General features: G+C 47.2%; 2 protein-coding genes across 4 annotated transcripts in view; both read right to left on the minus strand.

The window, feature by feature from the left end:
* The window catches only part of LOC139052201 (usherin-like), a 165,868-nt gene extending 140,071 nt beyond the window's left edge, over positions 1-25,797 (minus strand). For all 3 annotated transcript variants that reach the window (XM_070529284.1, XM_070529282.1, XM_070529283.1), the window contains exon 1: positions 25,589-25,797. In XM_070529284.1, the coding sequence (XP_070385385.1) occupies positions 25,589-25,631 (43 nt within the window). In that variant the 5' untranslated portion in view covers positions 25,632-25,797. The remainder of the gene's footprint in view (positions 1-25,588) is intronic.
* Positions 18,033-21,524, minus strand: LOC139052128 (uncharacterized). The gene is made up of 2 exons (XM_070529225.1): positions 19,941-21,524; positions 18,033-19,910 (listed from the first exon to the last, which is right to left on the minus strand). Exons 1-2 carry the CDS (start codon positions 21,227-21,229, stop codon positions 19,214-19,216), a joined length of 1,986 nt encoding a protein of 661 aa, XP_070385326.1. The 5' UTR covers positions 21,230-21,524; the 3' UTR covers positions 18,033-19,213.
* Positions 25,798-25,918: the final 121 nt, after the last annotated feature.

Here is a 25,918-nt window from a genome sequence, read left to right on the forward strand (position 1 = left end):
GTTCGTCAGACTGAAATGCTCGTACATTGCAGCGCAATCGCGGGTCCTCAAATGTGATGGCGAATGTAGGCCAGTATTCGCTTCACGCGCGCAATCTGATAAGTTAACGCTTTTTCGCTATTGAATCCGTGACAACATAGAAACACATGCAGGCGCATCTTGAGCTAACTGATAACTTTCGAACTGTGGTTAGACGCTAAAAAAAAGCCCCCCCCCCCTAAAAAAAAAGAATACAGTTGCTTTCAACATTAGCTGAAAAATAGTGCTTGTCGTTTAAAAAGGGCCTCCAACACTGCACAGCGGCGCCGACATACAGGAAATTCCAGTGCGAACTATCAAACCAGCGTATCGTGGTTCAATGTAGCCCTGTAGTCCAGGGGCAAGTTCTACCACGGGTACTGTGCCGGAGCTCATATTTCATGTCAGCATTAATTGTCACAAAATCGCAGTATTTTTTTTCTTTAGATCTTATTATTAGACAGCTAAAATACGTCCAGCGAAACCCTCACCTTAATATTTCAGTACTTTTCGTTCTAACGTGCATATCCGTTCTGATCCATATGTTGCAAAGTACTGAAAGTGTGCCCAATGCTTTCCTCCAGGAAGCTGTTTGTATTCCTTATGATGCCAGGAAACCGAGCCTGATGTCACCAACGCTCAGGAAACAAATCGGGAGCGCACACAATGTTCTCGCACACCTTGTGGGATGTACCGTAGCGCTGAGGTGCTTCTTGTATAATGTATGAGAATCGGTTGTAAAGACAGACGTGCAAGGTTGGGCACATGTGCTTAAGCTCATGAAGTTGATTTGTGCCAAGATAACCTGTCCAAGCTTTCATACTTACTTTATAAGAAGTCTACAACACCATCTATATGCCGGCTGCTTTTAACTGCACGAAACAAAACTATTGAAATGATACAAACAATGTTAACATCATTTTATCATTATAGTGTTCAGATGGATAATCTCTAGATGCGGAGTAAGTTAGAAGTTGTTTGCGTAATTAACAAAGCTACGTTAATTAAATTTTCAGTAATGGTTCTTACGTGGCAAAAGAAAATGAGCAGTTTGGAGCCCGTCCACGAGATTATGCAGCCAATCGAAAAACTTTCGACTAAACATACTTCTGTAAGAGTATAAACACTCTTGGAAGGCGTAACTGACGCAGAAAAGGAACATCTGTAAAGTCACACAGAGAACGGCAGTTCACGACGGGACACAAAGGAGGAACCACACACAAACTGCGCTAACAACTTCAAGCGCTGTTCTTTATGTGATAATGAAGCAACTAGACCGTCAGTCATTCCTTCCAAACCTGTAAAGTCAACCTGACCACATCTAGCCTTTCGGGATGCTGTCATCAATAGTATGGCCCCGTGAACATGTTCTCCATGGCCACATAGTCGCGTTCCATTTTTATTCATGCTGTTTTCTCGAAGGCAAGCAGTTTATAGTTTTGGTGTCAATGCGGCAGTGTACTGATGCCGCCGAAAGCTTGCTTGGTCGCAGAAGTGATACATGACGGAATGATGGTGCAGATTTAGCGCGTCGCTGGCATCAAGACACTGCGCGGCCGCCAAGGGAAGGAAGATAACGAAAGTGAACAGCTTGGTAGCTGCTCACGGAGCCGTGCCAATGGTCACGGTGCCATCATGACGAAATCTGAGGCGGCGATATTGATGGCTGCAGCGTTTTTTTTTCTTTTATTCTTTTATTCTTTTTTTACAGTGAAGTCGTTAAGAGGAAGCTGTAACACGGGCCCTACTTCGACTCGGCCTATTCAAATAGATGTAAAATTAAATTATGGGGTTTAACGTGCCAAAACCACTTTCTGATTACGAGGCACACCGTAGTGGAGGACTCCGGAAATTTGGACTACCTGGGGTTCTTTAACGTGCACCTAAATCTAAGTACACGGGCGTTTTCGCATTTAGCCCCCATCGAAATGCGGCCGCCGCGGCCGGGATTCGATCCCGCGACCTTGTGCTCAGCAGCCCAACACCATAGCCACTGAGCAACCACGGCGGGTAATAGATGTAAAATGCCGAAACGCTTTTCTTAGATATACCCTTGACCGATTTTAATGAAATTTGTTGGATTCGGGAGGGAAAGGTAATTTCTAGTGACTATTGGGAGCGGAATTTCTATTTAGGGCCTGAATTTCGGTAAAAGATATTCAAAAATTCGAAAGTGCGAAAAGTGCACAAGCACGAAGTTTACAAATTATTAACTCCGCATCAAGAACTGATATCGTGGTTCTGTTAACAGCATCGATTAGACAATTCCAATATGCCGATCTATATCATACGTGAAGTCGTAACGTTGTGAACAAGGGTTGTGGAAAAGCTGTATTTCCATATTACTAAATGTTTTGAGATTCATGCGTAATATATCAATTTTCTCTACTTGAGATGTGCTGTTAGATGCAATGTACATAATTTTGATATCAGTTTTCATTGCCGAAAGAGAGTTGTAAACTTGATGGATTCGTTTTCTTAAAATTCGCAATTTTTGACAAATTTCAATAAACAAATGATGACCTAATTCAAGAATTCGAAACCAACAGACACTAGATTTTAAGCTTTTGTTTTAAATGTAACAAACCTTGTCAAATTAGATGCAGTGGCTGTCGAGCAAAACGAATTCTCCTTTTACATTTATTTAGATAGGACCACCAGAGCTAAAGCTTCCTCTTAAGGGCTACTTTCCCCACTATCGCGTCCGCGTGTAGAACCGAATCCCGAAGATAGCGTAATACCGGCCCGACTCGCAGCGGTGGTGAAGCGTGCGTTCAGCGCTCCCTATATGTGGGCTGATCCCGAATGTAACGCCATGCCGGGGAGACCCGCGGCGGAGATGAAGCAGGCGTTAAGCACTCCCCATACATGGGCCGATCCCGAAGACAGTGCAATGCGGGGCCGACATATGGTGGAGGTGCAGTTCGCCATTAAGCGACCCACATACACAGCTTTGCAGGTCATGTTTCTTCACAGAGTGGAAGGTGACTGAGATTTTTTAGTTATCCGCGTTTATCCTGCATGCGTCTGTGATGAAAACAAGAAGCAGATATGCCTGGAAAATCTAAGGTGGTGGAAGCAGGTGGTAGCGGAGAGGTTAGCATACCCAGCCCCTGCACGTACTTATATCTGCATTGACATGGGTTCGTGGTAGTGATCGCGACCAAAGCTCTACTTTTTCTGCGTATTCTAGTCATTATGAAACTAAGGATGTGCTTAGCATGCCCAGCTACTGAATGCAAATTGCGGCAGTTACGAGTGGTGGAATCCCGCTGCGGCTGATTGTGAAGAAAGCTTCCTTTCTCTGTCCACTCTGGCGATGGTGAAGCTAAAAATGAGGAGGAGGCCTGATGGACACAACGTTGATCGTCCCCATAACATAATGGATGGACGACCTGCAGAAAGGACAAGGCACACCAAGTTTTTAGCACTTAATTTATCCTACAGTAAAGCGCTACAATGGCTAGTATGCCCTCATGGGAATGGTAGACCGAACTGCTTCTCACTGCTAACACTGGACTGATACTAAGAAAATACTCCGTCCGCCGGAAACCACGCTACAATGAAATTAGCAAAACAATCTCAGTTAATAAACTGATATTGCCAATTATCTGGTGTCCTTCTTGTGTGTGTGGAGGGCATAAAGGTCCTGGCAATGAAATGGTAGTATTTTCGTTTTTGCTGCAGTTGCACACAAACAAAATTCTTTGAAGTGATCGGACAGTGATCTAGCGGCGGAGAAGACCAACCCACAAATTAAAAATATTTGCTGGTTTCAGATCTTGCAATTTACTTTGCGCTTAGCTACCATCTGTTATATTTTTATTTTTGTGCTCTTATAAAGAAGAAAACTCCACATTACTACAATATCAACAACCATACACAAAATAGACTGGCTTTGAAGCTGTGACCATGCACCGCACTTTTCTACATTTAGCACATGTAGTATTGGGGCAACACGTTTGAGCAAAATGATTAGGTTTTTGGTCAAAGCCCTGGGACAGGCAGGAAAAACTCGTCATGCCCGGTCAAAACAATACCATCTGAAACCTTATTTACTGATATTCATTTTTGAAAAATCACTTTAACCGTTGATACATTTGCTTCGTATGAGTTATATACTAGCTTGCCTCGTCAATCTCAAAAATGTATTCGCTTTTCGGGAGACGGCCTTCGTGAAAAACGACGCAACGTGATAGTAAAACATCCAGCAAGGCTCTATCCAATGATTGGCGAAATAGTGCACTGAGAGCGTGTCGACTAGCGTGCGAGTGGAAGTTGAATTATGATAGTTGTTAGCTTCTGTTGCCTCTAGCACGAGCGAGTAGTGTTAGCGATGACATTGGTGTGAAAACGGTCAGCTTGGTCTGCGATTTGTTCTTGTGATCTCCGCATTGAACGTCGCAGTTGTTCACGATGAGAGTACTTCTGTGACATTATTAGCCCAGTGGGCTGGGAAGGCTCGAATGGTAGCTCACCTTGAGGAGTATTAAGTAACAATTATCAATATACGTACTTTGCGATGATGAAAAAGATGCACAAACACCACTGGTGTTGTCTAACTATTCGTAAACAGGCCCACAAATTTCAATTGGCCCACCCCCAAACATTAAATAGGCCCACCCCCAAATTTAAAGTTGGCACACTCTCAAATTAAAGTTGGCCCACCCCCAAATTTAAAGTCGGCCACGGCCGATTTTTTTTCGCCCTGCCTTAAACTTGGAGTTGGCCCATCCCCAATTTCAATTGGGCCACCCCTAATTTTCAAGTTGGTCCACCCACGAATTTCCATAAATCGTCCCCCAAATTTCCAGTCGACGCACCCCAAAATTTAGGTTGGCTCACCCCCACATCGCCCCCAAGTTCAGATTGGCCGACCCCGAGATTGCCCCCACATTTAGGTAGGACCAACCCCATATCACCCCCAAATAGAGATTGGCCCGCCTCCACAACACCGCCAAATTTATATTGGCCCACTCCAATACCACCTGCAAATCGAGGTTGACCCACCCCCATATCAGCCCCAAACTAACGCTGGCCAACCCCTCGATCACTTCAAATTTAGGATGGCCCACCGCAAATCATCCCCCAATATAGGTTAGTCCACCCATCACCCCCCCCCCCCCCCCCGATTCAGCTTGACCCAGCCAAACATCACCCCCATGGTTAGGTTAGCCCGTCCCAATGTTACCTCCAAATTTAAGTTTGCCCACCCCCATATCATCCCCAAATCCAGGTTGGCCCACCCCCATAACAGCCCCAAACATAGCCTGGCCCACCCGTCTATCACCTCAAATTTAGGATGGCCCACCGCAAATCACTCCCAAATTCAGCTTAGCCCCCCTACCCCCCCCTATTCAGCTTGACCCAGCCCCATATCCCGCCCATGGTTAGGGTGGCCCACCCCCATATCACCCCCAAATTTAGGTTCTCCCACCCCCATATCATCCCCAAACCCAGGCTGGCCCACCCCCATATTCCCCCAAACTTAGGCTTACCCACCCCTATATCACCTCAAATTTAGGTTGGGCCACCCCCATATCAGCCTCAAATTCAGCATGGCTCACTACCATTTCACCCCAAATTTAGGTAGGGCCACTCTCATATCACTACGTAATTCAGCTTGGCCCAAATTTAGGCTGATGCCACTTCCAATTTCAAGTTGGTCACCCCAACCCTTTTTATGAAGACCTATATATTTATATGGGAAATGCGTCAAGCTTCTGGCGTTACAGGCACAATATTGCACGATTTTGCTACCAAATTGCTGGGGTACTCGCCAAAGAATGCTGCGCATTAAAAGCAAATGCACCGAACGAAGGACATTTATTCAAATGGTTTTTTACGGCCACACCTACGGATTGGTTCCACTTGGCTGTAGGGAACACTAATAGTAGCTATTAATCCAGACGCTGCACATCTTCTCCTAGTTGGTGCATTTCTTATTTGGATCATTTTTTAGAAATAATTAACGTTCGGGCAGCGACTCAGCCTAGCAGACCTTTTGTTCCACACGAATGTTGCATAGGAATGGCACTGGCCACCAAGTGGCATTGTGGCACAGGCGGACGTGATTCGCTCGGAGTTTGTGCCATTAAGGACAGCCGAAAGTCGAAGAAAACGTACCTTCCAGAAGAACGCAATAAGAATAGCCATCTTGTTCTTGCAGGTTCCACGCTACAAAGCACGAAAGCTTTTTTTTTCATAACACAAAGCCATGCGCAAGCTTCTAGTTATGATGTCCAATGAATAAAACCTTCATAAAATCGATGACTTAACAAATGAACACGATACTGCTATGTTTTATGAAGGACAAACAGAAAGCATAATATTTCAAGAGCACCACTGGAAAACCAGAACCGAAAGCAATTCTTGAGTTTTGTGTTTATCCCATTTGATAGGAGACTATAAGTCATATGCGGCTTTAAAGGAATGCGCTGCCGAAAAACCAAAACCGAAAGCAAATCTTGGGTTTTGTGATTCTGCCATCTAGTGAGAGACTACAAAACTAGGTCCTATGCTGCTAAAAAAAAAAAAAAGATGTGAAGGGGGAATCGAACCACGGCCGCCGTGAGGCGGGACGAAAGGTGCTCGCTATTCTACCACTCGGTCATGGCTACCGTTTTTTTTTTTCTTTATTGCATGGAATTATCGGTACTGTAAAACCAACGCAGTTACATTACATATGAACATACAAGAGAAACAAATTCACAGATAGTATACAGTCCAATGACAGTTCAAAATTCTGGCAAACAAACACAAGCGTCCAGGTATGAAATCCATTCAGGGACGGGATCATATGTAGCCACCACACTACGGACTTGAGCAGTCTCTTCACGGAAGATAGACCTTGTCGAGCGAGGTGGGGCGGCATGTCTGTCGGTCATTCGACTTCTCCATAATGAATAAAGTCCTAATAACATAAACAAATCATATGGTGTATTACTGACTGTATTTTTGAAAGGAAGGAACCGGATACCATAACATGTGAGAGGAAAGTCTTTTTTGATAGTTCTTTGTAAAATGTCCCAAAAAAGAAATGCGTCACGACAAAGTATAAGCAATGTTCTATTGTCTCGGGTTGACTGCAAAGCCTACAATTTGTATTCCAGGGTACATACAGTCCTTTTTCCTGAAGCCACGTTTTAACTGGCAGTGTGGAAGTGTGCAGCTTAAAGAAAAACGTTTTCGCTGCTGGCGCAATGCACATTCTACGGACACGGCAAAGAACATCTTGACCAAATAGAGACAGATACGGCTTTCGGTACAGAGGTTCAGGGAAAAGGTTATCTATAGGTGCTACGTTTAGCGACGTTCGATTAGCGGTAAACAAATATTCAAGGGTGAATCTGGCTTTTAAGAATGAAGTAGTGTCGACTAGTTCCTTTAGGAAGCCCCATAGCGGTAGTTCTTGAGCAAAGTTTGTCGTGACAAACAAAACGGGGAGGTGTGACGCAAGACGTGCTCGATTAACTGCGAGAAGGAATGGATGATGGACATTTTAAGGTAAAATAAGCGCATGACCAATTGTCGCACAAATAAATGCACAAGACCCAGGCCTCCCTTTTCAAGCGGGAGAAAAAGGTGGTCCCTTCTCATAGCTTCCCATGATTAATGCCAAATAAAACATGCAAATATTCTATGAAATGCCTGGACATGGACACGTGAGCAGTGCAAGACCTGCAGAACATAAAGAAGCTTAGTAGCGAGAAATGTATTGCATGCCTTAGCTCTCGCGAAAATGGAGAGATCACGTCCTTGCCAGGTTGTCACCTTTCGACGGATAGTGGTTATCGTGGACGTCCAATGAGGTCCACTATTACGGAAGTTATCGAGAGGTACTCCAAGATATCGCAACGGAGACTGATTCCAATGAATATTCGCCAATACAGAGGGAGTGAGCGCCCACATGCCTAGCCAAAAGCCTCTACTTTTGTCAAAATTTACAGTAGCTCCTGCAGTCTCACAGAAACGCAGGGTAGCGTTTATTGTCTTGGTAATGCTTGGCTTATCGACACAAAAGAAGGCAATGTCATCTGCATAAGCTAGCACTTTAATTTCCTCATCGGCATACATGTATCCTTTAATGCTCGAGTCGCAAAGCACGCTTAAGCAAAGTGGTTCTAAGTATATGGCGAAGAGTAAAGGCGAGAGCGGACAACCTTGACGAACGGATGACTGTACTTGTATTATATCTGAGAGGGTATGGTTCACAATTAACTTTGTGGTGCAATGTTTATAACAAAGTGTTATACCATAGTATAATACATCCCCTAATTGTAGATGTCAAAGTAGTTGGAACAAAAATTCGTGTTGAACCTTATCAAAGGCTTTGGCGAGGTCAATCTGGAGAAGAGCTACTTGATCCGTACTACCCTCTATGCACTCAAGGACTGAACGTGCGATATGAACATTTGTCTGTATAGAGCGGCCCCGAATTCCTCATGTTTGATGATCACCTACTAATTTAGTAATGACTGTCTGCAATCTAATTGTCAGTATTTTTGCAAATATTTTGTAATCCACGTTACATAACGATATCGGCCTATATCCGTTTACTCTCTTTATTGTTTCATCATCAGTGCTTTTTGCTATTAAGGTTGTGTGGCCCTGATAGAAGGATGGAGGAAGCTCACCATATTGATAGGCTTCTTCGAAAAGCTGCTCCAGAAAAGGACACAGGAATTTCTGAAATTTTATATAAAATTCAGCACTAAGGCCATCAGGACCAGGCGTCTTGTTCTTCTGCAGCGTTTCGACGGCAAAATTAATTTCTTCTCGAGTTATTGGCCCATCAACGCTGAGCCGATCATCTTCTTCTAAGTGTGGCATAAGGGAAATAAACTGATCAGCGTTTTGTTCGTATCCATTCTGAGGCTTAACTGCAGTGAAAAGATCTTTATAGTGAGCTCCAAATAGGCTTATTATTTGGGACGTGTCTGTGTATATAGACCCACCAGACTCAATTTCTAATATTTGCTTTGAAAGCGCGCATCTCTTCTCATCACCGAGAGCCCTTTTTGTGGGCTGTTCCTCTGTGAAGCGAGTTGTGCGTGAACGCACCATTGCTCCTTTGTACACTTCCGTCTCATATTTCTGTATTTGTGCGCGAACTGTGTTTATTTCATCGCTATACAAGCCTGGTTCCTGGCTTTCGAAAGCGTGCAGCTTGTGAAGTAGATCATGAAGGTAATGCTTTTCAGCTTTTTTTCTTTGAGACAGCTCATATGAAATGGCAATCGCCTCATTTTTCACTCTATTTTTGAACATTTCCCATTGAGCAAACAAAGGGAGCTGTTGACATTGTGTTATTTCTAGCCATAATTCTTTCACTTTGTTTACAAAACTTTCCTCTCGCAAAAGTTGTGTATTAAGTTTCCACAGTTCCCAGTTTGGAGCAAACCTGCGAAATTTTCGGGGACCCCATGATACAGCTACTAAACAGTGGTCTGTAAAAAATACAGGCTTCACGGCGTAGTTGTGAATGTTAGACCAGAGATTTGTCGAAACATACACACGATCAAGTCGAGCATGGGAGACGCCTTGAAAGTGCGTGAACCGCACCCAAGATGGTGTGTAGGCGCCCACGTCTATTAGATTGTGATCTTCCGTTAACTGATGCAGGAAAGTAGCACTTGCATCATAACGATTAGTTAGGTATGAGTGGTCTCTGGAATGACAAACACAGTTGAAGTCTCCCAACAGTACCAAATCTCTGTCAGTATCTAGGAGCGGAGCAAGTGAGAGGAAGAAAGCCTTCCTGTCACTCACTTTTGAGGGAGCATAAACGCAAATAAATCGCCAATTGCGGGGATGAAAAGAGAGGTCACGGCATATAAGGCGGCCTTCCCCATCAACACGCAGCGACAATGAAGAATGATTTAACTGCTTTCTGACTAACAAAAAGCATCCAGCGGAAGCACCACATGCTTGGCTAATACTCACCTCGTAATCAGGTTGAAAAGTTTGCAGCGCAAGGTTGACATCACCAGCAGACGATATCTTTGTCTCTTGAACTGCACCAACATCAACTTCATGCTGCCTAAGCACGTGTAGTAACTGCTGCTGACGCCTTATATGCCTCAGCCCACGTACGTTGAGTGTCGCTACACATAAGGGGAGGGTGAAGGCGGTAGCCATTTTGCTCACCTAAAGTTTTTGTGTTTCATCGCCCTTGGCCACAGGTAAATCTGTGGTCTTGCTCCCTTTGGACTTCTTTGTGGCACTCTCCTGACTACGCTGATAAAACCGGCGCGGCACATTATCACCAGGAGAGGGAGTTCTCTGAGCACTAGGAGACACTTTCTCGGGCGCCTGTAGTGCACTTTCTGTTGCTTCGTCGTTGCATGGTGCCCGACGTTTCCTTGCCTGACTTATGTCCATCGCCTCTTCGTCTTCTTCCTTGTCATCAGGGGGCTTTTCTTTACGGCTTGCTACGCCAGGTGGGCAAACTGAGTCATCCTCGCCGGTAGCTTCGCTAGTATAACTTGAGCTGTTGTGACTGGTTGGCAGTGGCTTCAAGGACTCCTGGTCCTCGTCCCTAATGCCACCTGTAGTCTCTCCGGTGGCATCTACTACCTCTGTAGAATCCATGAGGTGGTCCAGTTGTGGCTCGTCTGCGCTATATTGCCCAGAACGAAGCTTATTGGCGTAGGTGGACACGCAGGCGTCCGCTGAGTGACCAAATCGGTGGCACTGTAAGCATCTCGGCGTTCTGCATTGTCGTTGAACGTGTCCCACGCGCTTGCAACGAAGGCACAGCGGAGGCCTACCGGGGATAAGTACGAGGCACTGGTGTCCATAAATGGACCTAATGTGCGGTATTGAGGTTATGGTGATAGTGTCCTTGAGCACCAAGGAAACCTCCCGGTTTGTTGTCACCCACTGTTCCATGCCAGTGCATCTCCATACTTCTCTCTCCACCGACTTCACCTGACCATGTGCCTGGAACTCCTCTTCAACACGTCCTGGTTCAAGGTGAGGTGGAAGCCATAGTAATTTAAGCTTGATGTTTTTAGTCTCCGGATCTATCACCATGCACTTCAGACCTTTGACACGTAGCTCACCACAGGCGACGAGAGTCTATTTTGCCGCACTACTAGAGCAAGTAACCATCCATACATGGCTCATTTGATACTGTCCGACACCTACAATATCTGAAGTAGTCACTACCTCAAGCAGAGCGTCTCGGATGTCGGGAGCACGGTATGGTCTGCCACTCAAATACGCATGAAGGAAAATAGAATTAAAAACATCGTTACCGGTTGGTAGACGCGGGAGGACAACTTTGTAGCTTGCATCTTCGTTCAAAAACGGGGTCGACGATCCTCGGCCTGGGGCCGATACGCTGTTTCCAGCAGAGAGCATTTTGGAGCACAGCCGTTCCACACGGCTTCTTCTTCTTCTTCCAGCTTCTTTCTTTCTTCTTTCTTTCCAGCTTGGCTACAAGCCTCAAAAGTGTTTGTGATCATAGATCACACTCGTTTTATATGTGTCAAAGTATCAAGCATTGACACCACAGCTTCATCACAGTCATTCATCTTGTACACGTCACGTACATTCACAAACATTTCCACAAAATATTCGTACATAGTTTGGCCTTTAACATCGTAATTTCTATATGCCAACAGACTACGCCATACTGCATGCAGTCCAAGTAAAAAGATAACATCCATCTGTTCAAAATCGCGTTCAGGGGGTAAAAAACGAATGCCATGTGGATTGAGGGGTAGCTCTATCTTTAACGTTCTCTGTAATATATCCCAAAAGAATATGGCATTATTACAATCGATGAAAACATGTTCAATCGTTTCAGCTTTGTTGCACAGAAAGAATCTGCTTCCCCACGGCACATAAATCCCTCTTTCCTCTAGCCACGTTTTAACAGGCAAGGTTCCCGTGTGAAGCTTGAAGAAGAATGTTTTGACGTTCGCCGGTATACACATATTTTTAACCCTTTTAAGTACGTTTTGCCCAGGCCCTTGTTGAAAAATTAACCGATATAATGGAACAGGGAACACACTTTCAATGAGATCCTTCATAAGACGCTTTCTTTTTACATTGGAGAGGTACTCAAGGGAAAATCTCGCCCTAAGGAAACGATAGGACGTTACAACTTCACGCAAGAACCTTGAAATTGTGTAGTGAGGGCCAATGGCTGAAGAAACAAAAAAATCAGGCATAGAAACTGTTAACATGGTTTGAAAAAAAACAACACAAAAACAGGTCTCTTTCGTCCCTTATCAATATGAAATGTGATACAACTTGCTGAAGAAACAAGTGGCACACCGACAGACCACCTTTCTTTACTCGACGAAACAAATTTGTCCTTGATGTTCGCTCCCACGTAGAACACCAGATAAACGTGGCAAATATTCGGTGAAATTTTTGAATGTGCTTACGTGTACAATGCAGTGCCTGCAGAAGATACATAATTTTCGCAACGAGAAAAACGTTACAAATAGTGGCACGTGCAAAAATCGACAACTCACGGTCACCCCATGCTTCGGCCATCGCACGCATTCCATCCGTTTTTTCGAGCCAAAGTGACTCGTTCTCACGATACCCATCCAAAGGTACCCCCAGGTAAGTGCTAGGTGTCGTGAGCCACCGAATATTTTCAAAAACACCGGGCGCGGCATTACAATGGTCATGCCAGAGACCAATACTCTTTTGTTAATTGATTTCACTGCCGCTTTTCTCGCAAAACCTTTCAGTAATTTTTAATAATGAGCTAACACTCTCCCTATCTGCAGCAAATAGGGCAACGTCATCGGCATAAGCTAGAACACGTACTTCACAGGACTGTATCTTAAACCCCCTGATTTCTGTACTATTAACTATTTTTCTACAAAGCGTCTCCAAAAATAAAGCAAAAAGTAAAGGACTTAACGGACAACCCTGTCGAGCGGAAGAGAGTACTTGTATGCGTTGTGATAGAGGCTTCGCCAAGCGGTACGCTTATGTTTTTATAGATACCATGGCAATTTTCACGACAGTGTTACAAAAATCGCTTTCGGGAACAATCTTACGCCATATGTGGAGAGTCGATATAGGCATCAATCGAAAGCTGAGTCTCCGGACTACATACACTGCACTGCGTATTACGATAGACGGGATAGTTTTATTACAGTCATCGTTCTTGCCTCAAAAATCGAGCACAAATTTTCGTGGTTTCCATAGGCTTCCATTGCTAAAACTTTAACCGCTGTGGGAACAAAATTCTTACGTGCCATAGAGTGATCACTGCATTTGGTTCGTGTGGATTGTCTTTCAGAACACGTTTGTCACCTGCCTTTTTCAATATTCGGCCTGCAGCATTTGTTATTCGCAAAAAACCCGCTCGTTCCATTGAAAACGCGCTAGCTTCGTGCCGGGCCCGCTTGGGGCGCTAGTTGGTACGTGTCCGGAAAAGCTGGATGTGATCCCTAGCACTGACGTTTAAGAATTTGAATACCTGGGGTCTGTATGTGGGAGGCCGCCTTAGGCCTTGGGGCGGCCTTGGTGCGCTCAAGTGCGCAAGTGCGCAAGAGTATATATACAAATAAACACCAGTTGGAAGTTCGCACCTGTTCTTGTCACATTTTTAGTCTCCCGAGTGCACCGTTGCGCTAGTCACTTCAGCATGGAATACCAACGAGTCCTGTCTCACACCCTGCTTTAGTGTCAAGTCATGCAAGTTCTTTTTTTTTCAGTAAATCAGAATAAACACAGGTTTGTTCAGATTCAAGTGGCTTGTTGTTTATCGGACATACATCTGTAGGTATGCTGTGTACATGTCGTGTGCAGAACCCAAGTGCAACACAACAACACTGACAAGAAGAATAAGCGGTGTAGAAAACCATGACACTAGGAAAAAACATGCAAACACAGCACGTTCTGTGTATTGTATGTCCTGTGCGATATGACTTCTGCCCTGTTTCAAGCTATATTTTAAATGATGTTGCAAGTTATCCACGTTGTAGTATACGACTAGGGTGGTTCATTGCCCAAAATAACTTATTCCAATGAACGAAATAATTTGGGTGGAGAACGCGAGCATTACCATTTACAAAATATAGAAACTTTGCAAAGAGCATTTGCACCTGTCCATACGAAGCAACCTAAAGTTGAGTAAGTTGATATAGATTCATGGTATGGAGATGCAAGCGTAGAAAACATGGACACAAGAAGGATGAAAAGAATTGCGTTTCCATTTTTCCTTCGTTATTTTTGTGTGTTTTATAGGCATACCTTTCCTTACCATGGTCTGTCCACTTTTAATGTCCCCGCTTCTTCATTACCAAAGTACGGCCATGTACTGTAATCACAAGTAGGGGCTCAATTTACAGCATTTCCGTTTTACGGAACTCACTGTTTTACTTATTTCCAAAATACTGTCAATTCAGTTATTAAAACTAGGGAGCTCACCATTTTCCATTTAACGGAAATAATTTTTACGGCCTGTCCGTTCTACGGAAACACCGTTTTTCATTTACGGAAAAGTGTCCGCCAACATTTTACCTGTAGCTTTGACCGTAAACTGAAGATATATTTTTAACAGTGGCATATATATAAGCTACGTGCTTCGGGATCGCCTTTTATGCCCTGTAACGCCGTAATATATGAGAGGGACTGCATAAAAGAAATGCGATAGCTATTTTTCAGGACAAAATTTTCGTAATAAGTGTAAGTGTGCCGTAGAGAACGGAATTAGCACAACCGAAAGAAAAATTTTGTTATCATCCTCTTTCTCGAAAAACAGAAAACGGGCGAATGCGGCAATACGACCTCGCATAGTCACGCCGTGCTACGTTTATAGATTTATAAACGTAGATGCCGTATGCTCGGACCATGCACTATATGGAACAGATATATGTAGACCAGCATTTACCGCGCAGTGGACGCTCGAGCAGTTCGTAAAAGTTCGCTTTGCTGAACAAGGTTAATTCACACTGAAAGGTATGCTGTTATTACTAACCAAAACAGTTGTGTTCGGCGTTGGTAACGTCTTCGACCAAACCAAGTTGTCATGCAATGTGATCTTCAACAGTGTGATTAAACAGTTTGAACGCTTGTCAAAGTATAACAGCTCAACTTCTACCATAGCAGAACGGTACCCACGCTGTTACGATCGTCGTGTATGTTTCAATGCTCCTAAACTGCAGTTTAGAACTAAAGAATACTTATATAAGGTAACACTAATAAACTGACTTCTCAGAAGTACACAATTAATTGTCGAGGGTGATTGTAGGCTCAAATATATGCGCGCACAAATCGCGCTGCGTGCTCCGTCCGCCTCAATGCCAGTAGAAAGTCCAGCCATGCCGACTTACACCACTTCAGTGCGTCTCACAGAACCATTTCCCACGTAAAAGATGCACATCATGCTAAATAGAACGCACGAGCGTGAAAACAAACGCCAGAAACCAGCGCCGAGCGTATACCTGCCATGCAAAACGGAGCGCTTGCCCAAGCCAGCATGCCGACTGCCCATAGATGGCGCCACTTCGCAGCAATCTGGTTGCTTTTTTAGGGGGCCCACGGCGCTCCTCAGGAGGTCAGAGTAGATAGTAATGAAGAGAGAGAGAGAGAGAAAAAACATTTATTAGAACCATCGAGGTGGTTGCTCTTGAGGTCGAGTGGGTGGTGTCCTCATTCCAGGACTCCACTGGCCATGGCTGCTCGACGTACTTGCTGGACGAGAGCTTCTTGTCCCGCCAGGGTATCGCCGGTCAGCTGTACCTCCCACCGCTCAAATTGCGTGCTAGGCGTCTTTAAGTGTTGAGGTTTGCCCCCGCACCCCCACGAGATGTGGAAGAGTGTAGGGCGTGTGTCGCCGCACCAGGGGCAGATGCCGCGATATGTATGTGGGAACATTTTACTGTATTTGTGTAGGTTAGGAAATGTGTTTGTCTGAATAAGTCGGAGAGCTACGGCATCTTCAGTGCTGAGCTTTCTGTGAGGCGGAGGATAAATCCTGCGGTTGAGTCGCTGGATCTCGAGTCGGTCGCAGTAATTGGACGGCAGGGGCATGAAGGTAAATGGTGGGGATTGATGAGACGATTCGTCGTGCCCCGCTCGGTTGATTAGCGCTCGAGCTAGGGCGTTCGCCCTCTCGTTCCCCTCCAGACCCGCGTGGCCCGGCGTCCACGTGATTTGATGGTATTCTTGCAGCCTCGGGCCTAGAATCTGAGCCGCCAGAAGCGGTGTTCGTCCATTGGTAAAGTTACGGCAGGCCTGTTGCGAGTCGGTAACGACATGGACTTCCCTGCCTACCCTGTCTTCTTGCTTTATTACCAGTGCCGCGGCTATGGTCTCAGCCGCAGCTGGGGTCTCTGCCCTTACGGAGGCCGCGAGGGTCAAGGAGTGGTCTCTTCCGTTCACGGCGGCTACCGCAAAGAGGCCCCCTACAGGGTACGCCGCCACGTCCACGTACGTTACGTACGGGTCACCCTTGAATTGTCGGCGCTGTCTGTCGACGCGAGCCTTGCGTCGTCCTTCATGGAGTTCATGGCTCATGTGCTTCGGTATCGGGTTCGCCTTGATTTTGCCTCTGACCTCAGGCGGGAGTGATCGTTGCCCATCGAGGGCACGGAGCTCCGTTGCCGTTCCGGTCCGGTGGAGGATGGCTCTGCCCGCCGCCGTCTTCTGCAGTCTGGTCTTTTGCGAAGCCATAACCGCGTCCGACAGCTCAGCGAAGGTATTGTGGATCCCGAGGGCCGCTAACTTCTCGTTTGAGGTGGTGACAGGGAGACCCAGGGCCGTTTTGTACACGCCTCTGATGATGGCATCGACTTGTTCTTGGTCGCGTTTGTTTAGCGAGTGATAGTGATACGGCATGCTATACGTGATTCTGCTGATCACCAGAGCCTGGACGAGGCGAAGCGTGTCCTCTTCTCGCATGCCCTTGCGGCTTCTTGTAATTCGTTTTATAATCCGCGAGACCTGGTTGGTGGCAGACCTTAGGGTTTGGATGGTGTGGGAGGCTTTCAGGTTGCTCTGGATCCAAAAACCCAGAATCCTAGTCTTATTGCCCTCCGTGATCTTCTGGCCCTCAAGATAGAGGTCGATAGGGCCGGGAGACTTGTAGATTCCTCCTCCGTGCACCCGGATCACCTCGGACTTTTCTGGCGCACAACGCATCCCGCTCGCTGCCGCAAATCTCTCCACGGCCGTCGCGGCCTCTTGAAGGGTCGCCTCTTTTCGCGCTAGGGAGCCCTTGGTGGCCCAGAGCGTGATGTCGTCTGCGTACAGAGCGTAACCTAGGTCGGGGATCTTCCGCAGCTCTTTGGTCAGCGCTAGCATCGCGACGTTGAATAGAATCGGGGAGATTATCGCCCCTTGCGGTGTTCCTTTGTTCGGCACGTCGATCGTATCCGATCGAGTCTGGCCAATTCCGATGGTTGCCGTCCGGCCCGTCAAGAACGATTTAACGTAATTAAAGATGTGCTCCCCGCAGCTGATGTCGTTCAGTCCCTTGAGAATGGCCTCGTGAGAGATGTTATCGAAGGCCCCTTTTAGGTCGAGTGCGAGCAGGAGATGTTCTCCTCCCTTCGGGATGCCCTTAAGAACTTCTTCCCTTAGGATTAGGAACGCATCTTGCGCAGAAAGTCCCGGCCTGAAGCCAAGCATGGTGTGCGGGAAGAGGTCACCGTCCTCTATGTAATGTTGGAGGCGGGTTTCGATGACCCTCTCGTACAGCTTGCCGAGGCACGAAGTCAGCGAGATGGGACGCAGGGCGTCGATCGCGGGCTTCTTGCCGGGTTTGGGAATGGTCACGATTTCCGCGTGTTTCCACTCGTTCGGTACGTGGCCCTTGCTCCAGAGTTCCTCGTTTAGGTATTCGGTGAAGTCCTGGATGTGCATCGGGCTCAGGTTTCTAATCATGGCATTGGTGATTTTGTCAACTCCGGGAGCAGTGTTGCGCTGTGAGGCTCGTGCCGCGGCATACACCTCTTCCTCCGTGATGGGAGCGTCCAGTTCTGGTCTTGGTTCTCCTCCATATTTTAGGAGGCAGGGTTGTATGGCGTCGCTTCCAAGATATCTGGTTATTAGGGTGTCAATCAGATCCTGGTCGTTTCCGGGGAACTTGTGAGCGATTTCTAGGAGCGTCCGACTGGTTGTCGATTTCGCCTTGTCGGGCTCAATCAGGCAACGTAGGATGGCCCACGTCTGCGCCGTACTCAAGGTACCCTTGAGCGAGGTGCAAAACTGTACCCAATTTTGATGCGTCAGCTCGTTTGCGTAATTTCTGGCTTCGTCTGTTATTTTCTCGATTCGTAGACGTAGCTTCCGGTTTAACCGCTGTCGCTTCCACCGTTTGAGGAGGCCCCCACGGGCTTCCCACAGGTGTAAGAGCCGGCGGTCGACTTCGGGCGTCTCGACCGTGCGCTGGATGGTTTTAGTGGTTTGGATGTGGGCGTCCCGGAGGTGCTGCATCCATTCCGCTATGTCTGTTATACCGTTTTCGGGCGGGGGGTACTGCCTGAATGCCTCCCAGTCCGTAAGCCTAATTTCGCCAATTGTTCTCTTGAGTTTCGGCGTGGATACCGAGATGCTGAGGATGTAGTGATCGCTGCCCAATGTTTCGCCCAGGTGCGCCCATGAGTATTCCCTTACGTTTTTGACAAATGACAAGTCCGGAAACGTGTCTCGACTTACACTATTGCCTACTCGGGTTGGTTGGAGGAGATTGGTTATCAATTCGAGGCCCATTTGGTCAACCGCATCGAGGAGCGACCTCCCCTTTTGCGTGTCTTGTTGGTAGCCCCAAGTCGTGTGTCTAGCGTTCATGTCTCCCACCACAACCAGCTGGTTGCCGCCAGCGGCTCTCACGCTCTCGTAAATGATGTTGCGGAAGTCGTCTTTCTGAGCCCTCGGTGGACTGTACAAATTCAGGATGAAGGTGCTACGTCTACCCCTCTTCTGCGGGAGGACTTCCACTAGCACGTGATTAATGGCATGATGTTGATAATGTTGTCCCACGGCCGTCACCGTTTTGTGAACTAAAACCGCGACCTTCGGTGATCCCGCGTGTTTAATTACGTAGTAACCCCGCAGTCTGATCGGCTGGTTCCCGACCTCCTGAAGGCAGATGACGTCGGGGGGGTATAGGTGATTTTGGATGAAAAGTTGGAGTGAACTTGCCTTCTTGTTGAAAGAGCGACAATTCCACTGCCAGATCACGAGGTGTTCGGGCGCGCTGCGTGTGGTATTAGCCATTGCTGACGTTCATGGCACCGCCGTCACAGTTTTCGGCGTCCCTGACGTCGCCCGTGTTGTTCATGCGCCTGTACGCCTTCATGCGTGGGTTGCTGCTCTCGTCGTCGACCCGCTTGCGCGAGCCAAACTCAACCTTGCGTATTCTTCTTTCAAGGTCTTCATGGCTAAGTGTGTTCTCCTTGACTTTATTGTTTAATTCACCCATCTGGTAAAGCATCTGTTGTATTGTAGCATAAATGCCTTCGAGGGTGACTACACTTGACTGGCCTGCCGCTGCCGAGGCCGCACCGGGTAGCGATGAGGGCGTGGTGGTTCTTGAGGGGGCAGGAATGGAGATGGCGGGCTGGTGGCCTTTAGTGCCGCTTTGCTGCCCTGCCTGTGTGTTGTTGCTTGTTTTGCTTAGCAACGCTTCTAAGCGTTGCATGCGTTGGTTTAGGTCGTTAACCTGAGCCTTCAGTTTTTTATTTTCTTCCCTGATGCGCGTACATTCTGGGGAGCATTTACTATTTTCACTGCTATTTTGAGCGGAGGAGGTACAAGACTGATTCCGGCTCACCTTGTTGTTGTTGGCTTGGTTCTTCTTGCCCGATTGGTTCTTCGGCTTCGACGTGGATGTCGAGGTAGAAGGCTGGCGCTGCCCTCGCTGCTCTCCTGGCTTTGGCCACTCCGAGCGGAGTCGGGACCTGGACCTGGACTGGGACTGGGACTGGGACTGGGACTGGGACTGGGACCGGGATCGGGATCGGGACCGGGACCTTGACCTGGACTGGGCCCGGGAACTTGAGCGGCTCGCCGAGGATTCCGAGCTGAACCACCGCAGGCGGCTTCGTCTTGGCCTTCTTCCATCAATGTCGTCGTCTTCCTTCCTCCTTCCGGGCGGAGGATGCTTTTTGGTGGTAGTGTTGTGTTTTAGCTTTTGCTTGCACTCGCGAGACCCCGTGGCGTGAGCTTCGCCGCAGACGGCGCACTTGAGCAAGCACTCGTGGCCGTCCGTCGGGTCGTGCGTCCCGCAAGCGAGACAGATCTTGACGTTCGGGGTAGGACAAACGTCCGATCGGTGTCCCATGCGCTGGCACACATAGCAGATTTGTTTTGTGGGCTTGTAGGGGTGGCACTCGGTCTCCCCTCCGTAGTAGTAGACGTATCGTGGAACTACGTCAGGGCTGAACGTGATCACGGCCGTCTTGGTCTTGCCCAGCATGCGGGCCTGCACGATTTCAACGCCTTGGGTCCTCACCCTTAGGTGAGTCATAAGCTCCTCGGGCGGGGTATCCGGGTCGATTCCATGAATGACGCCCCGGGCCACTCCGTCTGGTGCCGCAACGTAAGAGTTGACTTCGTGAAGGTTGCCGCCCAGCCCAATCCGCGTGATCTTGCGTGCCATATCAGCGACCTCCTGATCGGGGGTGCTAACAATAATTATGTTGGAACCGGGTCTCAAGCGCACGATGAAATGCGAATCGTCAACTTTCCCTCCGCAGGCGGCCGAGACGGCTTTCGATATTTGGTGGTTGCTGAAACTCTTCACCTGAAGGCCTTTCTTGGGTCGAATGATGATTTTGAAGTCGCTACGTGGCAGTGGGGGCAGCCGTCGCCTCTTCTTAAAAGAAGGCTTCTTTGATGCCCCAGCGCCTGCAGCTGCGTAGGATGATGATGATAACGCGGTGGTGGAGGAGGGCGATAGCGGAGAGATCACCCTGCCTGCCACACACACTTGCTCGCCTCTGGCGAGCTTCTTCTTCGTTCTTCGCTTGAGGTGTAAAGACCAATTGGAATAAGGACATTCCGATGGCGTCCCTTGCGAAAGGTCCTGTTCCATAGTGGCAGGGTCGTCATGGCGATCTTCCGAGATATCTTGGAAGTCCATGGCTGTAGTTTCTTGCGACGTAGGCCCGGCGCCAGCTCCAACAATAGCACCGGGGGCGGGTGGGGCTGTAGCAACAGCTTCACCTCCACTCCCTCCGGTAGAAGTAGAAGCGGCCGGCTGGGATCCAGCAATGTGCGCCATAGTGAGTCTCGAGTAATCGTAGGAAGCGAGCGGCGGCAAACGCGGCGGAGCGCCTCGCCTACCTCCGCGCTGCTACGTACGGCGGCGTCAGGCTTAACATGGCTGCGCCACCCCGGAGAACTTCAAAGTCCAAGAGCGCAAAATAATATGCACTCACGGTCTTCAAACTTCTCAAGGGGGTTCCGGATGACTTCACGAAGGTCGTCCGACAAAGACTTCGGTCCTCCGATGTGAACTTCTTAAAAGAATAAGGAAAGTCGACAGAGCCCATGCGAAGCACGTCTACGCCGCTCGGCTCTTCTTCTTCTTCCATAGTAATGAAGAAAGTCCCCTAGGGGAACATCAGAATCGCATCGCCGTCGATAACAGAAAAAGGAGGAAAACAAGAAAAAGAGCTCGCCATGCAATAGGCTACATAAACATGCAGGCGGCAGAAGAAAGGAGAAGTGGGCAGAGATTGAGGAGCAGTTACACAGAGAACAAATAGGGGTGTATGCGGTTACAGAAACGCACCTTAGAGACTCAGAAGAGCCGCCAGGTATTGAGAATTTTGTTTCGGAAGGGCGCAACAGAACTAAGTCGGAAAGAAAGGGAGGGGGAGTCAGAACGCTCATCCATCAGGAAGCCAAATGGAAAAGAGTAAATTCACAATGTCAAGAGCATCTTTCGTTATCAGGTACAATGAGTGGGAAAGAAGCTTGGCTGGGCTTTACGTATTTGTGGACCGGAAAAAATTGCACAGAGAAGAATACAGAGTTAGTGCAATGCATAAGCGCTGATATTAGGGGTTTCGGGAGTGGTGCTGAAATTGTCCTATCAGGTGACATGAATGCCCACATACAGGATTTAGATGGCTATACCGACAATAACGAGAAGTAATGCTGGACCTTTGTGAGCAACATAACCTCGTGATCGTGAATACAGGACCTAAGTGTGAAGGAAAGATGACGTGGGAAGTGGGAAACCGGCAATTGACCATTGATTACTGTCTGATGACAGAAGGTATCATGATAAGTTGAGAGAAATGGTCATCGATGAGGAAGGGTTTAACAGCATAGGGAGTGACCATAAACGCATCATTTTGAAAATGGGATATGTAGTTGGGAAAGAGAGCAAGGAGAGCAAAATGGCCAGTCCAAGTTTGAACGCTGAACAAATAGCAACTACAGTCACTAGAGTTGAGGAAGAACTTGGCAAAGGGCCAAGTAAAGAGTCGAAATATGGTGAGCTTCTAAGTGTAATAACGACAGAAGTACGGAAAGAGAAACATATTCGTTGGAAAGGAAAAAATGGCTGTGGCTTAGGTAAGGTTAAGCCCAGGATGCGAAGCATACTAGCCTTTATTTTAGTTGTTGAACCACTGTTTATCTTGGTGAACTGCTGTTGCTTGGCTATATTTGGTTCGGCTAGACGAAGAAACAACTCATGCGTTACTCTGCTTAGCCTTGGACGCCCCGCATTGGACGCGGTGAGCGTCGAGCAACGCAGCGTTCGGCGCGGCAACGAAATGTGCGCCTGAGCAAGCGACGCACGCCTGAGCCTTAGAAACAGCTCGTTTCTAAGGCAACACCGCAATCACTAGAGGCGCTTTTGTACCGCTTTGAAGCATCGTACTCGTGGCTCAGTGGTAGCGTCTCCGTCTCACACTCCGGAGACCCTGGTTCGATTCCCGCCCAGCCCATCTTGCAAGAGTTGAGCCAAAGCCACTTCTCCTCTGTCGTGACGTCACGGTGTCACGTGGTTTCAAGGCGACACCGCCGCGCCTGAGGAGCTGGGTTGAGCCCTCGTAATATGCTTCGCATAAAAAGAAACCGAGAAGCTGGTGGAACAAGGAGATACGAGAAGCGATCGCCGAACGACAGAAAGCATCTCGAGAGCACAGGCAGGCAAAGAAGGCGCAGTTGCCACAGGATGAAGCAACCAATAAATGGGAAATATACCGGGAGAAAAAGTCTATGGTTCAAATACTGGTGCAAGCAAAATTAAAAGGTGAGAGTGAAGGTTGGTTGTCAGAAATACGTGACAAACAGAAGGCCGCACCTAGAATATTTTGGAACCACATAAAATTATTAGGCAGGAAGTCAACAACATATCCTAGACGAAGGTGAAAACAGACTGGAAGGAGAAGCGGCAATAAATTACATCCGAAAAGCAACAGCCGAATCTTTCCAAGGCAATGACGAGGTTGTACTTGATGAAAAAAGAGCATGAAAGAGACCCAAGTGGAAAAGGAGCTGGTGCTGATGAATTTAAACTGGAAGAAAGTGGGAGAGAAAATTCCTTAGCGCACAGCCACAGGGCTAGACAAGGTTCCCGTTAGGCTGATAAATGAACTAGGACCAAAAGGTAAGGAAGCTCTGCTGAAAGCAGTGGAAAAAACTTTAAAAGATAGACGAATACCAGACAGTTGACGACAAAGTAGAATGAATTTAATTTATAAAGGTAAGGGGGAGAAAGACAGAATTCACTCGTATTGGCCGCTGACCATAACATCGGTAATATACAGGCTAGCAATGCAGGCAATCAAATTAAAGCTTCAAGCATGGGCAGAGAATGATGGCATTTTGGGAGAGCTTCAGAATGGCTTCAGAAAAGGTAGGCGTTTGGATGATAACTTATTTGTTCTTACTCAGTGTATTGAAATATCAAAAGCAGAAAGCAGACCCTTGTATGTGGCCTTTTTAGACATTACAGGAGCCTACGACAACGTAGACCGTAACATTTTGTGGGATATTCTGGAAGGGGAAGGCTTAGGTAACGATTGTCTACAGCTTTTGAGAGAGATTTACCTAGAAAATACCGTTTGCGTTGAATGGGAAGGGATGAGGAGCGAAGAGAAAGTTCATATCTACAAGAGACTGAGGCAGGGGTGCCCTTTATCCACGCTGCTTTTTATGATGTACATGGTGAGGATGGAGAGGGCGCTAGAAGGAAATAATATCGGGTTGAATCTCTCATTTAAACAGGCGGGTACAGTAATAGAGCAGCAACTCCGAGGTTTATTCTATGCGGACGACATTGTGCTGCTAGCTAACAAGCAAAGTGATTTGCAACGTCTGGCTAATATCTGTGGACAGGAAGGCAACAATTTAGGTTTGAAATGTAGTGTTAGAAAATCAGGTGTTATGATATTCATTGAAAACAGTGAACAGACCGTGGAGATACAGGGCCAAGAAGTACCTCGGGTAACAGAATATAAATACCTTGGTATATGGATAAACGAAGGCAATGGATATATGGAAACAGAGGGAAAAACCATAACAGTAAATGGGAAGAGAAATGCAGCCATAATGAATCACAGAGCGCTATGGGGATACAATAGGTACAAGGTCCTCCGAGGTATGTGGAAAGGTGTAATGGTTCTAGGACTTACTTTTGGAAATGCGGTTGTTTGCTTTAAATCAGGGGTACAGTCAGGACTCGATGTGAACCAAAGGTCAGTGGGTCGCCTCGCATCGGGCGCTCATGAGAATACTACAAATGAAGCTGTGCAGGGTGATACGGGCTGGACTAGTTTTGAAGTGAGGGAAGCTCGCAGTAAAATTGAGTATGAAGAACGGCTGAGGAATATGAAAAAAAGTAAATGGGCTGGGAGAGTGTTCAGGTATATATACAGGTAAAACATTGATTCACAGTGGAGGAAAAGAACTAGGAAGCTTAGCAGCAAGTTTGCGGCCTGTAGGTTGGACAACACAGCAACAAAGAAGATCAAGCGGAAAGTCAGAGAGGCTGAATTAATCTCATGGGTGGCGGCAATGGAAAATAAACCTGCCATGAGTAACTACTTAAGAGGAAAAAACGAAATTAGGAAAGAAACCATTTATGATAACTCAAAGGGAAGCTCATTACTTTTTGAAGCGAGATCGGGATGCCTTAGAACACGCACCTATAAAGCGAGATATAAGAAGGAAGAAGAAGCATGTGCTTGCTGCGGTAAAGCTAGGGAAACTACGGAGCATATTTTATTAGAATGTGAAGACATCTACCCAGCGGCCGATTTAGGCACCCCTGGCCTTCTTAAAGCCATTGGGTTCAGAGGGAGAAGTGGTAAGGCAAACATGTCCGCAATAGACATTAGTAAGAGGCGACTGGAGGATTGGTGGAAGAAAAGTAGGGAAACGACAAAAGAAGGAGACGTACAAAAGCACAGTCCGTAATAGGGGATCAGAAAATTTGGGCGTGGTAGTCCAGAGTTTTTTTTTCTATTTTCATTGTTTAACCCTAGGTAGGATATTAGGCAGTATAGTAGCAGGAGCTCGGTGGCGCAACCCACCACCCCGTTCCAAAGGGGACGCTCATAATATCCATCCATCCATCCATCCATAGGGGCACCCATGAAAAAACGGTGCATAAACTCACCGTAGAAGCGCATCAGTAGAATGGCCACGCATGTAGTTTGCATGATGCTGTGAGATAGCGCATTCACGGGTCGTTCAGCAGGCGATGTTCTGAAGAGACTGTTGCGGGCCTAACGAGTGCTGGAGCTTAAGTAATTCGAAAGCGTAACTATATAAGCCAGCGGCACCGACGAAAATTGTTCAGCGTAGACAGCACGATACTACTGGGCACTGGTCAGTGCTCCGGGGAAGATTCGCGCCTCCCCAGAAGATATGCGGGTGGCTGGTCGAGATACGCGGGTGTCAAGCGTGCTTAATTGTGCACCGCAAGCAGCGCGATAAACACTGGTAG

The sequence above is a fragment of the Dermacentor albipictus genome, unplaced genomic scaffold (genome assembly GCF_038994185.2).
Source record: "Dermacentor albipictus isolate Rhodes 1998 colony unplaced genomic scaffold, USDA_Dalb.pri_finalv2 scaffold_19, whole genome shotgun sequence".
Lineage (NCBI taxonomy): Eukaryota > Metazoa > Arthropoda > Arachnida > Ixodida > Ixodidae > Dermacentor > Dermacentor albipictus.

Excerpts from the sequence above, each read along its gene's own strand:
- LOC139052128 (XM_070529225.1), bottom strand. The coding sequence starts at position 21,229 with ATGGCGCACATTGCTGGATCCCAGCCGGCCGCTTCTACTTCTACCGGA. Across the intron at positions 19,911-19,940 it reads CGATCCCGGTCCCAGTCCCA|GTCCAGGTCCCGACTCCGCT; the intron begins GTCCCAGTCCCA and ends GTCCCAGTCCAG.